The following is a 15,671-nucleotide window of genomic DNA, read 5'->3' as shown; positions in this document are numbered from 1 at the left end:
TTTCCTTCTCCATATATATATATATATATATACACATACATATGTATATATGAAAAGTAAAGGAATCCCTTTTTTATTTTTTTAAATAAAAAAGAAACTAGAGTAGCCAAAACAAACAGCTCTTTTTGCTCTCTGTGAAAAAGGGCAAAAGCATTCATACCACCCAACTTCAAGATTTAGCCATAAAATTATAGTAATCAATAAAATATGATTTTGGCAAGATCACAGCACTTTGATCAATGGAACAAAATAGAGTGTCCATAAATAAATGCATGCAAATGTAATCAACTGACTTTTGACAAATGTGCAAAGGAAATTAAATGGGAAAATAGTGTTCATTTGAAAAAATATGAAATTGTCACGTATCTCACACCTTACACAGAAAGCAACTCAAAATGTATTGTAGACCCAAGTATAAAATGTCAAACTATAAAATTTCTATAAGAAAACATCAGAGAATCTGCATGACCTGGGGTTTATCAATGGGCTACACCAAAGCACAATCTATAATAGAAAAAATTGATAAATTGGACTTAATGAAAATGAAAAACTTTTGCTCTGAGAAACTGTTAAAAGAGTAAAAAGACAACCTACAGACCAGAAGATTTGCAAATCATGTATTCATTTAAGGACTTGTGTCCAGCGCCTAAAGAACCTCAAAATTCAAACACACGAAGACAGACAATCTCGTTTTTAAGAAGGGCACAAAAGATCCGAGCATGCGCTTCACAGAAGAAATATGGCAAATAAACATATAAAAAGATGTTCAGCATCATTAGTCATTTAAAAATGGAAATTCAAACCACAATGAGATATAACACACCTACTCAAATAGTCAAAATTTTTAAATACCAAATTCTGTTGAGGATGTGGACTCACAGGAATATTCATTATTGCTGGTGGGATTACAAAAGCATTCCCTTCTCCAGGGGATCTTCCTAACCCAGGGATCAAACCCAGGTCTCCCGCATTGCAGGTGGATTCTTTACCAGATGAGCCACCAGGGAAGCCCTTTTGGAAAACAGTGTGATTTAAAAAGGGCCAAATAAAAGAATCTTTTACATAATGGGACTGCTTCCTATAGTACCGGGGTCATGGATATATAACTCTACTGCTACTGCTAAGTCGCTTTAGTCGTGTCTGACTCTGTGCGACCCCATAGATGGCAGCCCACCAGGCTCCCCTGTCCCTGGGATTCTCCAGGCAAGAACACTGGAGTGAGTTGCTGTTTCCTTCTCCAATGCATGAAAGTGAAAAGTGAAAGGGAAGTCGTTCAGTCATGTCCAACTCTTTGTGACCCCGTGGACTGCAGCCTACCAGGCTCCTCCATCCATGGGATTTCCCAGGCAAGAATACTGGAGTGAGTTGCTGTTTCCTTCTCCAATGCATGAAAGTGAAAAGTGAAAAGGAAGTCGTTCAGTCATGTCCAACTCTTTGTGACCCCGTGGACTGCAGCCTACCAGGCTCCTCCATCCATGGGATTTCCCAGGCAAGAACACTGGAGTGAGTTGCTGTTTCCTTCTCCAATGCATGAAAGTGAAAAGTGAAAAGGAAGTCGTTCAGTCATGTCCAACTCTTTGTGACCCCGTGGACTGCAGCCTACCAGGCTCCTCCATCCATGGGATTTCCCAGGCAAGAATACTGGAGTGGGTTGTCATTTCCTCCTCCAGGGGTTGAACCCACATCTCCTGCATTGCAGGCGGGCTCTTTACCATCTGAGCCACCAGGGAAGCCCCTTACATGGATTAGTATTCTAAAAAATATTTCCTAGCTCTGTCCACTAACAGGGTCTAGAAATAGTGATACCCCAGTAGCAACTTGCCCACCTACAATCCAGATATGAATTTCTAAATAAAAAGAGCCAGAACTTGAAGGAGAAACAGCGAATGCACTGCGACAAGGGAAATGCAAGATGAGCCTGCTCCAAAGTAAGGAAGTGAAACAAACAAACAAAAGGAATATGTCAGAAGAGCACAGGAACCAACGTGAAAGAACTCCCAAATGGTCAGAGTTAGAGCAGTCTGAGCAACAAAGTAAATGACAGCAATAGGTTCTAACCTAACGATTACCCACGCTGATGTAAATAAGCAAATGGCAGAGAAGGGGCAAATCTCCCTTACAGAACAATTTCAAATAATAAATGTAGGAGGGAAGAAGTTGGAATAGAAAATCACCATGAGAATACCGCAGTAACCACTGCTCCAGGCAAGACCCATGGATGGATGCTAAAATCAGTGGGAAAAGTGTTAGGCGGTTCAACTAGCCTGGAGATGGCTCCTCCAAATAGGTGTAAGTCAACGTGGTGATTTTATCCTATGTCCACGTTCTTGGATGCCTCATTCCCCTCTCCTTGAGTGTGAGCTGGTCTAGTGACTGTTTCTAACAGACCAAGTATGGAAAAGGAAACCTAGCATCTTTCCAGTGGAGAAACCCAGCAGATATCCTGTAAGTGTGTGATCAAGATTAACGACCACGTGAACGTCCCTGGTGGTGAAGCAGGTAAGAATCCGCCAGCCAATGCAGGGGACACGGGTTCGATCCCTGATCCGGGAAGATTCCACACACCCTGGAGCAACTAAGTCCGTGGGCCACAGCTACTGAGCCGGAGAGTCTAGAGCCCCTGCTCCATAACAAAAGAAGTCACCGCAACGAGAAGCCTGCTTGCCGCAGCTAGAGAAAGTCCACGCACAGAAAGACTCAGGGCAGTGAAAAAAATCAATAAACAAATACTTTAAAAAAAAAGTTTAATAACCATGTGGTAAGTCACAGTGGTCTCACGCAACCCCAGTATAATGCCTTGAGAAGAACGCATTACCTCCACACGCTTCTCCTCCTAACACACAGCCACAGGCAAATCCTGAGAAATTATTGGAGAAACCCAACTGGAGGAACAATCTACCAAATAGCCAGTCCTCAAAATTTTCAAGGTCATGAAAATTGAGGAAAGGCTGAGAAACTACCACCAACCCACAGAGGGCTACAGAGACATAAAGACCAAATACCACGCAGACTCATGGATGGGACATTATTCAGAAAGATCCAAAGGAAGGGCTAATAGCCTTACACCATGCTAATCTCTTAGTTTTGATAAATGGACCATGGTTATGTAAGATGTTAACATCAGGGCAAGCTGTGGGGACTCTCTGTACCGTTTTTACAACTCTTCTGTAAATCTAAAATTATTTCAAAATGAAAAAGCTCTTTAAAGTGGGGAAACCATTTCCTGTTCAGGGCTCCCTCTTCCAGGAAGCTTTCCCTGATCACCCTTGAACACTGGGTTTGATATTCCTCGGGGCCCCCAAGCCTGACCCTGACTGCCATTCACTGAGCCCCAAGCATGTGACAGCTGAAGGGTTCAGCTTCTTCCCTAGATCAGAGGAGCCTTCCAAAGTACCTCTCAAGCTTCCAGACAGCAGGGCCTGTTTCCCATATCCTGGAGGACTTTGCAGTCTGGTCCTTCAAAGGAGGATGGGACTGAGGACCCTGTGGAGTGTCCAGGATCTTCTGCCACAAGACCCCCAGCTGGGAGTTGTGGGTGACGTTAGGGGAGAGTCTTGGGTGAAGCCCAGGTCCACAGAGCGTGTCATCTCTACTAGTTTATCCAGGGGGCTGGGGCGAGGGCCTGCTGGAAGAAAAAGGCCTGAGGATTTGGTCCCGGTGGAGGTTGAAGAGGGGTTCCCTTGTGGCTCAGATAGGATGTTCAAGACTCAGCTCCATGAGAGCCAAACTGCAAGAAAAAGCGGCTGGGGGCTGGGCTTCCTGAGTGTGAGCTCCCGTAAGGAAAGAGGCAGAGGGAAGGGTTGCAGCTCATTGGGCTTGCCCCCTGGACTCCCAGAGACAATAGGAGCGTCAGCAGGGACCCCATCCTGTATCAGAGACGGCTGGCAGCGTGAGTGAGCCCAGCGTGCTACACCCTCTTTGCTATGGACCCCGCTCCACCACTGAATAAAGCTGCACAAGTCAGAGCCGAGCTGGGAGTGGGGGCTGGGGGGGTGCGCAGTTCATGATGGCGTCAACCCGTCTCCCCACCCCCACCCGCACCTCGTCTACACTGAAGGCAGCAGGAACACAGGGCTCAGAACTCAGCAGCTGCCGCGTCTCAGCAGAGCGGGTGCTTGTGCTCAGTGGTATCCAACTCTTTGCGACCCCATGGACTGTAGCCTGCCAGGCTCCCCGGTCCATGGGATTTTCCAGGAAAGAATACTGGAGAGGGTTGCCCGTTCCTCCTCCAGGGAATCGTCCCAACCCAGGGATCGAATCAGCATCTCTTTCATCTCTGCATTTGCAAACGGATTTTTTTTACCGCTGTGCCACCTGGAAGTTTCCCCAGCAGAGCGGGTACCAGGCGCTAAAGCAGCACCCGCAGTGAGACAGCGCCTCCGGGGTGACCGCAGCCCCGGGGGGTCCCTGCCCCTGCCCGGGAGCCCTGCTCGCGGACACAGCGACTGAGCACAGCCACGGGAGGGCCTCGAATAGAGCATCTCCTCCCCCCAGCCTACGGGCGGGACCCGAGGCCCAGGACCCGTCATTGCAGCCACGTCTGAGGCCCTGGCGAGGGAGCTGTCTGGAAGGGCGGGTTACAGGTGGGCCAGTCTGAGGACAGGAGAGGGTCACGGCGGGTTGATGCCATCTGAGCCATCTGAGCTACCCCCAGCCTGCTCCCCAACCATGGCTCTGGTTCTGACCCACAAATGAAGGTCTCCAGAGAGGCTCCTCCCCTCTGGGTCCATTTATCACACCCCACCCCCAGCCACAGGACACTTCCCCCTACATCTCCCAAAGGCACCTCCAGCCCCGGAGTCCCAAACAGGATTCAGCATCCCCTCCTCAAACCTGTTCTTCCTGCCGCATGTTCCCCCTCCATGACCAGCAGCCAATGGCCGTTATATCATCTCTGGCTCCCCACACCCATCCTTCATCAACCCCACCTCCTAAATCCATTGCTGTCATCACTGCCATGTCCCTATTGCAAATCAGGTCCAAGAGAGGTGCTGAGTGAATGTTTGCAGGGTGGATGGATTGATGGGTGGGTGAGTAGATGGATGGACAGTGGTTGGACTAGATGGATAGATGGATGGTTGTTGGGTGAATGGATGGATAGATAGATGGTGACCGGATGGATGGATAAACGGATGGTGGTGAGATGGATGGATGGATGGATAAATGGATGAATGGATAGATGGTGGTTGGATGAATGGATGAATAGATAGTGACTGGATGGATGGAAGGATAGATAAATGGATGGTGGTGAGATGGATGGATGGATAGATGGATGGTTGTTGGATGAATGGATGGATAGATAGATGGTGACTGGATGGTGGTGAGATGGATGGATGGATAAGTGGATGGATGGATAGATGGATGGTTGTTGGATGAATGGATGGATAGACAGATGGTGACTGGATGGTGGTGAGATGGATGGATGGATAAGTGGATGGATGGATAGATGGATGGTTGTTGGATGAATGGATGGATAGATAGATGGTGACTGGATGGTGGTGAGATGGATGGATGGATAAGTGGATGATAGATAGATGGATGGTTGTTGGATGAATGGATGGATAGATAGATGGTGACTGGATGGTGGTGAGATGGATGGATGGATAAGTGGATGGATGGATAGATGGATGGTTGTTGGATGAATGGATGGATAGATAGATGGTGACTGGATGGTGGTGAGATGGATGGATGGATAAGTAGATGGATGGATAGATGGATGGTAGTTAGATGGATGGATGGATAAATGGATGGATGGATAAATGGATGGTGGTGAAATGGGTGGATGGATGGATAGATGGATGGTTATTGGATGAATGGATGGATAGATAGATGGTGATTGGATGGTGGTGAGATGGATGGATAGGTGGATGGATGGATAGATGGATGGTGGTTAGATGGATGGATAGATGGATGGTGGTTAGATGGATGGATGGGTGGATAAATGGACGGTGGTGAGATGGATGGATGGATGGATGGACAGACGGATGGATAGATGGATGGTGTTAGATAGTGGATAGATAGATGGATGGATAGATCAATGGACGGATGGACAGATGAAAATGGCAGAACTCCTACAGCTAGGGAGCTTTAGAACTGTAGTCATTATATCTGCCAGAGCTTTTCCTGGGCAACACCTGGACCCTGAGTTTGACACGGGCTGGATTGGAACTTGCTGCTTCCGGGAAGAGGCCAAAGCTAAGGCCACCTTGAAATACTGTTTGGGGGAGGACCAGATGCTCGAGCTACGTGAACATGACAGGGCACAGAAGTGCACGTGCCAACCACCTCTGAGGGAAGCCGGAGCCAGCAGAAGGATGCTAGTCGCTGGCACCCAGAAGGTCTTCGGCCTCTGAACTCAGCCCAGGACTTGGCCAGGAGGACACCTCTCCTCCCCCACAGGCCCCACACAACACCCAGAGACAGAGGAAGAGACACCGAGTGGACTTCTCTTTCTTTTTACAAAGACTTTATTGTCTGACATGCTTGACAAAAAAAAATTACAGCCACAATCAAGTTATGCCAAAATGATTGAGGAGCACGCCATCATCTTTCATACCTCAAGGACTTTTAATGAATTTTTCTTTTAAAGTAACAGCTGCCTTCATAACTTTTATTTTCCACATAAAAATACACCATATTCTGAAGATACCTTAGGAAAAAGAATTTTTTTTTAAGTTTATAGTTCTTGGTCCGCATAGAAATTCAGTAGAGGCGATCGAAAGAGTCTGGAGTCATCGCCACCCATTTAAGCACACACACGCCGTGCGTCTGAGGTGCCCCCAGAGACCCTGTAAACATCCCCGGCTACCAGGAACCACGTGGGTTGAACAGGACTCCTGAAGCCCTGCAGGCTGCAGAGTAAAGCTGGCCCCGGCCAGCATGCTGCTGCTCCTGGGCTCCCTGGATGGGTCCTTCACCCTATGGGATCCCCATTCTCATAGGGAAGGAATCACGGTCTCCTGGGACCCTGGGCTCAGAGATCCAAGTCCTCCAGGGCTCCAGGGGCTTTCCGTGAGAAACGAACCCGACAGGTGCTGAACAGGATCCTTAAAGAAAAAGAGCCTTGAGTCCTGCATCGCCTTGTAGGGGCAGAGCTTCGGGTGCTGGCAGAGCAGGAGGCTGTGAAGCCAGAGACCAAGGTTCAAACCCTGCCTCTGCCTCTTTTGAGCTGTGCACCCTCAGGCTAGTTGCCTCACCTCTCTGACCTCAATCGCTTCATCTCTAAAACAGGGCCAGCAGCACCCACCTTGCAGGAGCGCTGGAAATGGGATCACATCTGCAAAGGGCTCATTAAATGCTGGTTCCCAGGCCTGGGATGAAGAGGAGGCAGGCAGGGCCCTCCTCTCGGACACACAATTGAAGAGGGCACCAAAAAACTCGGTGATCCAAATCAATGATACTATTTTAATGCAGTGTTTTTAAAAACCAAAATTAATGCAGGGGAGAAAAAATCTATGATAAACAGAATACCTAAATTTTAAATAAAGAATCTAATGCTGCCCATGCCAGTTCGGCCTCGCCGGCCTCACCCCAAGCAGGCCTGGCTGGTTCTCTGTCCATCAGAGAGACTCAGCCCAACGCTGCAGTCCTTGAAGTCCCCCTGGTGGAACTGTGGGAGTCCAGTCCCGGCTCTGACTCTGGGCCGTGTTCCCATTAGGGGGCAGCTGCTACCCGGTACCACAACTGTGAACCATTCAGCCATCTCAGCCAAGGGCAGGGGAGACAGAACCCAAGGGGCGAGGGAAATCCCACCGGGGGCCAGAACACATCCGAGGACAGCAGTGGGAGCCCCGAGGTTCACCTCACTAGGTTAAGAGGGGCGCAAGGATGAGTGTGTCCACATCCCCACGGGCACACAGGGCACAGCGCTGCCTCGGCCCACGGACCCCCCGGCTGCTGGGTTCTGCAGAGCTCGGCACACCCCAGGGAACCAGGGGTGTCCAGCAGTGGGGATCCTCCGGCCCAGTCCTGGGTCTTCAACAAGCTCATTCTACAGAGCCAACCCCTCTCCACCCCACCAAGTCCAGGCTCCAAGCGGGTGTCCAGGATGCTCAGGCCATCATTCACATCAGCAAAAATGCCCACAGGAAGAAAACACGGGACGGCAAGAAGCCGACGGCCGGGTGGCCTGGCCAGACGCAGCCCGATTCCTGAGACGTCCCTGATCGCTCCCTCAGAGGCCTGGGAGAAGCGGAAGGGCTGCCCGCACTCAGACTGCGACACCCCAACCATCCACCTCCCAACCCTGAGGCGTGCAGCCACTCAGACCCTCAGTGAGAGGGAGATTTTGTGCCAGAACTTCAGAATCCGTCCAAGAGCAGCAGCTTCCCAAACCCACGAGGGCGTCCAACTGAGCAGATGAAGACTCCGTCACGTCCCAAGCAGGACGCGGCTGTGAGCATAGTAGGTCCTTTAACAAGGAACACATGGAAGGGACACGCAGAAATCAGCGATGAGTGCGGAGCCCCCAACAGCCCGCGGGTCCCGACTCCAGGGACAGAGTCAGGGGTGATTTTCTTCATTCCAAGGCCTCAGCCTGTCGGCTGGGCTGTTCCCGGAGCTGGACAGGCTGTGTGCAGGGAAGGAAGGGCGGCTGGGGGTCCGTGCTCTCGGCCAGGCGTATGGAGCTGATGCGGTGGGAAGGGCTGGGGCCGAGGGGGCAGTCAAGAGTTCCGGGGGGTGGGGAGGTCGATGACTATGGGTGGGTTCACGGGCTGGTAGTTCACGGTGCACACAGAGGCATTCACATAGGTGGTCGTCCCATCCGCCATGACTCCATACCCTAGAAAGTAAGCACACAGTGGTCAGGGCTGAGCAGCGACACCAGGACCCGGAGCAATTGATGGTGGTCTGGCGGGTGTGGTAGTCAGAGGACACTTAGCCGCAGGAGGCTAAAGATGTCTGGGGCGAGTATTAGCAAGAAACTCCTCCCGACCTGCTGTGAGCAGCAAATGACATAATAATCCACGTGTTCAGCCCGGTGCCTGGAAAGTGCGTGTCAAGACATCATCAATGACATCATCAACAGCACCACCACCACCACCACCATTATCTCCACTTCTGCTATCGATACTACCATCATCACTACCAAGACCACAGCCACCACCACCATCGTCACCATCACTGTCATTATCAGAACCATCATCACCAACACCATTATCAGCATCACCACCACCACCACCATCACCACCATCTCCACTTCTATTATCAACACTACCATCATCACTACCAAGACCACAGCCACCACCACCATCATTATCTCCATCACCATCACTGTCATTATCAGAACCATCATCACCAACACCATTATCAGCATCACCACCACCACCACCATCACCACCATCTCCACTTCTATTATCAACACTACCATCATCACTACCAAGACCACAGCCGCCGCCACCATCATTATCTCCATCACCACCACCATCGTCACCATCACTGTCATTATCAGAACCATCATCACCAACACCACCATCATTACCATCACCACTTCTATTATCAATACTACCATCACCACTATCACCACCACCACCATCATCATCTCCATCATCACCACCACCACCACCATCACTGTCATTATCAGAACCATCACCACCACCATCTCCATCATCACCACCGCCACCACCATCACCACCACCACCACCATCATCTCCACTTCTATCATCACTACTATCGCTGTCACCTCAATACCACTACCACCATCACCACCATCACCACCACCACCATCATCTCCATCATCACCACCACCACCATCATCTCCACTTCTATCATCACTTCTATCGCTGTCACCTCAATACCACAAGCACCACCACCATCATCATCACTACCATCAACATCACCATCCTCCCCACTTCCACCCTGGTCACCATCACCGCCATTGTCACGTACTTTCTTCTCCACACCTCTGTCCTCATCATACCCTCTTCCCACCACATCTACTTGTCAGAATCCTCTTCAATCTTCAGCTCAGATCACCTCCGCACCAAAAGGGACACTTCCCCTCCTCTGCACAGGTTACGAGTTCTTTGGAGCCTGCATTTTGCTTGTACAATCATGCAGGGCGTGGTCTTATATGTCCACAGTGGGGCTACAGAAAGCGACAGGCGTTATTATTATCCTGCAGCACATGCGCCATCCACCTCTCCCATGACCTTTCAGATCCTGGGCAGTGACAGGCCAGGACAGGGACAGGGAGGCAGTCAGGACTGCAGCCACCAACATTGCCAGTCACCTTCACAGCCACCCTGCCCACTGCCTGAGATGATATGGACACCCCCCAACTCCAGCCATGTGGACACAGCAAGTGGTCCTGCCCCAGGACAGAAGGCAGAACCTCATGTCTGTCTTGGGTGGGGACACTGGGAGGAGAAGTGCCACTAGAGCCCCTCAGGTAGGCAGGCAGCCCTCCACATTCATTAAGCACCTACTGTATGCCGGGCCATAGAGACATAAATAGGAAGACAGGCTTCCAGCCCTGTAGACAGCTCACAGTGTACCCCCAAATGCAATCCTTCTCTAGGTCACATCCAAATGTCCCCTCCTCCAGAAAGCCCCCTGCTATCTCTGAAGACTTCTCAGGCTAGAGGCACGGCAGAGTTGCAGGGCTCTAGGAAGTAAAACTTACCCCTGAGTCTTGCCAGACTTTGCCCTCATCTTCCTATGATGAAACACTTCAGCAATAGGTAACTGACAGCCAGCGTGTAGACAGACATATGTAGATACAAAGTGTATGTAGGCGGTGGGCTATTTCCCACTGGCCAGGGAAGAGGTGACCGGGTTCAAGGGAGCCAAGAGGGCCCCCCTGAGAAGCCAGTGAGGTGCACTTCCCCCACCAGCGTGTGATCAAACCAGTCCATCCTAAAGGAAATCAACCCTGAATACTCATTGAAAGGACTGATGCTGAAGCTGAAGCTCCACTACTTTGGGCACCTGATGGGAAGAGCCGATTCACTGGAAAAGACCCTGATGCTGGGAAAGATTGAAGGCGGGAGGAGAAGGGGATAACAGAGGATGAGATGGCTGGATGGCATCACCAACTTGATGGACATGACTTTGAGCAACTCCAGGAGCTAAGTGAAGGACAGGGAGGCCTGGCGTGCTGCAGGCCATGGGGTCACAAAGAGTCAGACACGACGGAGCGACTGAACAATAACAACAACCACGTGTACGGCCCCCGCCCTCGCTGACCTTCGTGGATGTGGCCGAAGACGTGCAGCCGCGGCTGGACGCGCCTCTGCACCGTGTTGAGCAGCTCCACGCAGCCCACCCGCTGCATCTTCTTGGGGACCCAGTCCAGGAAGCCTGGCAGGGGAGAGAGAGGGAGGGCAGTGACGGGGCCCAGGCAGGCCCGGCCCTGGCCCCGCAAAGCCCAGGTCGCAGCTCTGCAGTCTCAGGGACACGGCAGTCCTGGACCCACCCTGCCCTGCCCCAGCCTCAGGGAGGGAAGCCTGGCTCCAGCGTGCACCTCCTGGGGCCTGTGGCCTCCCCCACCTCCCTCATCCCCTGCTCCTCCCGCAGGGCCTCACAGAGAACACACTTATAAGAGCCCAAGTGTGCCAGGCAGCACAGGGCGGAGGTGGGGTAGGGAAGACGGCTCCATAGCTGAGAGCCTCCAGACCATTCGTGCTCAAAGTGGCCTCAAGGCTGGCATCCACCCATTGCAGAAAGAAGCCAACTGAGGCCTGAGAGGGACAGGTGAGGCCCAAGGTGAGCCAGCAGCAGGGAGGAGTCCGGGAGCAGAATTTGCAGGTCGGAAACTTTCTAAACAAACATCACAAAATCAGGAAAACACCCTCTTTATCCACTGCAGCTTCACGCACGTGCCCGCGTCTGCGTCTGCTCGCACGGCCAGCCTCCCGGAGCTGCCCATATGGTGGCGGCTTATTAGCCTCACATGGCTACACAAACGAAGAGTAATTGATTACTCCAAGCGGACAACGAGGGCTCAGCTCAGCCCCTTCTCTGCTTGGGCGGGAGAAACAGGTTTCTAAAACTGCTGGGGAGGGGAAGACGGATCCTGCAAAGAATCACACAGGCTGCAGTGGACCTGACTTAGAGACGAGAGAGAGAGAGAGGAGGAAGAGAAGGGGAGAGGCAGGAAGTGGGAGGAAAGTAGGCTTGGAGCAGACCCTTGGGTTTAAGTCCCAGGCTGTGTGACCTTGGACAAGTCACTTAACCTCTCTGTGCCATATTCAACAATTCGTTTAACAACTGAGCTGGGCTGAGTACACAGGCAACCCCCAGAGCAGGGGTTGTGTGTTGTATGTGAAGCAGGTGTGGTGAGGCAGGAACTCAAAAGATGCCAGTTGGGGAATGGATAGGGAGGTGGAAAGTAGGGAAGGAGACAGAGAAAGGAGGGAGAAAGTAAGAAACCTGCTCCAGAGCCCCACTACAAGCCACGTTGTCGTGCCTAAACCATGCCAGGGCCCTGGGCCTCCAGGTTCCCTCCATTTGGAAATGGGGAACATTTTGTGAGGGTGGAGGGAGGCACCCAAGGGTGTTGGCTGGTCGTCTGGCACACATAGGTGCTCAGGACAGCTTCCCCCAGAACAGGTATCAGAGCGAGGGACTCTGGGGCTGCGCTGGGCCTCACCTGACAACCTTCCCATCTGGGATGACAAGTGGTGTCATCAGCTGGGACCGAAGTGGGGGCCGTGGGGGCTGGGAGGAAAGCTGGAGCCTGCTGGGGTGGGTGGTCTCCCGGGGTGAGGGGTGCAGAGGATGGGGCCTGCTGGGAGTGACCTTGTGGTACTCAGCCCCCAGGACCAGGTCTTTGACACCCCTGAGCTCCACGGTGCCCACCTGTGTGAAAGGGGCAGCTGAGTCTAACCTCACCACCTGGCTGTGAGCAGTCCAGGAGGTAACACGTGGAGCCCCCAGCACACAGTAGGTGCTCAGGAAATGAGAGCGACAGGGGGGTGACTGGTGCCCTAGCACCCTTTGGCAGCTCCCTGGACAGGCCCAGCGGCCCCGGCCTCAGCACCAGAGCCCCTGTGTCCTCCCAGCACGAGCGGGCATCCGGGGCCAAGCGCCCGAGGTGGGGGCAGGTGAGTCTTACCCAGCGGCGGTCCGTGGGTTATCAGGACATCCACGCCTTCGGGAATGAGGTTCCATTTCTCAAGCAGCGCTTGGCCACGTGGGAGGTTAAAACCCCAGCCGTAAAACCAGGGCTGCCTGTAGGAGAAGAGCAGGGGGTTCAGAGCTGGCCACCGAGAGTGGGGGCAATGAGAGTCAGGAAAGGTGGCCATCCGAACCAGTCAGATACCCAGCACCTCACACCCAGGAGGTGTCCACCTGGATGGGGATTCAAGGTGCGAATTCATCCAGACTGTTGCCCAGGTAGTGACCAGTCTTGTTTGGCTTTTTTTTTTTTTTTTTGGCTTTGTCTCACTTAGGATCTTAGTTCGCAAACTAGGGATCGAACACATGCCCCCTGCAGAGGAAGCTCAGATTCTTAACCACTGAAATACCAGGGAAGGCCCCTGATGCACCTTTTCCTTCTGGCTTCACTACTAAAAAAACAAAATCATCTTTTTTCTATGATGAAGAATATTATTGGGTTGGCCATAATATGTTATAGAAAAAACAAACTTTTGGGTCAACCAAATAGTCATGTAATTTTTTTAAGTGAAAGTTAAAAAAAAAAAAATCTTCTGCCAAAGACCTCTCTTGCTCTAAGCCCTTCTAAGCAAATCCAGAGAATACTCTCACCTGTCCCCACGGTGGGAAAATGCTCATCCATCATCCTTCCCACATCTGGGGCCAGTGGGGCCCCCAGCAAGAGACAGAAGGTCCCAGGTAGGAATGCTCATTCCTGTCCCCACCCTGAAGCTCCCAGCAGGGGCTCCACAGTGCTGAGTCCACCCTCAACATCAAGGTCAGGGCCAGGTGGACAGAGACCAATGAACAGAATTCCAACCTGTTGCCCCTCCCAGCCCTAGACGGACCAATGCAAGCCATTCCCCATCCCACAGGGTGAGCATGTGACCTTAACCCTTCCAGTTGGAGGCAACTCCAGATGTTTGCTTCAGTGATGAGAAAAGGAACGCTGTCACACCTGCATATCAACCAGTGAGCTTCTTACCCTGGGAGTTGTCAGCACCTATTACACTGTCCTAAAGGGAGATGGCTGGAACACATGCTCCAGGGCAGCAGCTGGATCAAACTGCACCTGACACCCACCGCACCCCTGCACTTCCCAGTTACGTGGGCCAATAGAAGGCCATCTGAACTGGGTTTTCATTGACAATGAAGGTATCCCAACTAAGAGTCAGCTCTTAGGGCTAAGTCATTATGAGATCCCCAAATTAACACAGCCTTTAGCATCTACAAAGTCACCATCATCGCCGTCACCATCACCACCACCACCACCACCACCACCACCTTCACCCCATCGTCATCACCACCACCACCACCACCATCATCATTACTATCATCACCATTGGGGGTCCAATTGTGTCTCCCCCAAAATATTAATATATGTGGAAGCATGAACCCAATACCTGTGAATGTGACCTTATTTAGAAGTAGGGTCTTTGCAACATAATAAAGGTGAGGTCATACCTGATTAGAGCGGTTCTAATCCAGTGACTGGTGTCCTCAGAAAACACAGACACTCAGCGGTAAGGGCCATGTGACAGTGGCTGCACAGATCGGAGTGATTGTCTACCAGTCAAGGAACCCCCAGGCTTCCAGCAACCACCAGAAGCTGGGAGAGTGACAGGGAACAGATCTTCCCTCAGTCCCCTCTGTAAGAACTAACCTCAGTGACACCTGGATTTCAGGCCACCAGTCTCCAGAGTTGGGCAGAATTGACGCCTGTTGTTTTAAGCTTTGTGGTTTGTGATAATTAGTTCTGCAGTCCTAGGAAACTAATCACCATCACCACCATCACCTCCTCATCGGCCACCCTAGGGACCTTCACACCTGCAACAAGGTGAGCAGACAGGTCTCTTTCTTCCTGTTTTATGGATGAGGAGACTGAGAGCCACGGAGTAGAGAGCAAAAATTGTCACCAGCATTCCCTGCACACCTACTTTTTGCCAGGTGCCAGTTATTCCTAAAGGAAATCAACCTTGAATATTCATTGGAAGAACTGATGCTGAAGCTGAAGCTCCAATACTTTGGCCACCTGATGCAAACAGCTAACTCACTGGAAAAGACCCTGATGCTGAGAAAGATTGAGGGCAGGAGGAGAATGGGGCGACAGAGGATGAGATGGTTGGATGGCACCATCAACTCGATGACCATGAATTTGAGCAGACTCCAGGAGATAGTGAAGGACAGGGAAGCCTGGCATGCTGCAGTTCATGGGGTTACAAAGAGTCAGAAACGACTCAGTGACTGAACAACAACAATCTGATTACATCACAGGAAAGGGTTCACCTAACTCTTACAAGAACCCAGTGAATTAAGGGCTAGGATTATTCCCATTTTTCAGATGAGGAACCAGAGGCTCAGAGAAGTGAGCTGGCTCAGGGATCTGGGCCCAGGTGCAAAGACCTCCAGGCTGGGCACCTCCCCGCCATTGGCCGCATACTCTACACAAGTTGGTCGTGGGGCTGGGCTTTCACATTCAAAGCCTCTCATGTGCCCAGAGCTGCCACTAAAATCCCCCTCATGGCCCGTGAGCACCCCTGGGGGAGGCTGACATCCCTGGCTATTGGCCCATT

General features: G+C 51.5%; 1 protein-coding gene across 2 annotated transcripts in view; it reads right to left on the bottom strand.

Annotated features, from left to right (window-relative positions):
- Positions 1-6,444: 6,444 nt before the first annotated feature.
- Positions 6,445-15,671, bottom strand: part of MPPED1 (metallophosphoesterase domain containing 1) — an 83,138-nt gene continuing 73,911 nt past the window's right edge. For both annotated transcript variants that reach the window (XM_061418792.1, XM_061418791.1), the window contains exons 5-7: positions 13,058-13,173; positions 11,188-11,301; positions 6,445-8,782 (exon numbers count right to left, since the gene is read on the bottom strand). In XM_061418792.1, the coding sequence (XP_061274776.1) occupies positions 8,664-8,782; positions 11,188-11,301; positions 13,058-13,173 (349 nt within the window). In that variant the 3' untranslated portion in view covers positions 6,445-8,663. The remainder of the gene's footprint in view (positions 8,783-11,187; positions 11,302-13,057; positions 13,174-15,671) is intronic.

Source organism: Bos javanicus, chromosome 5 (assembly GCF_032452875.1).
Source record: "Bos javanicus breed banteng chromosome 5, ARS-OSU_banteng_1.0, whole genome shotgun sequence".
NCBI classification, from domain to species: Eukaryota; Metazoa; Chordata; class Mammalia; order Artiodactyla; family Bovidae; genus Bos; species Bos javanicus.
Note: the sequence above shows the minus strand (reverse complement) of the source record. Positions and strands in the feature narration are given on the sequence as shown.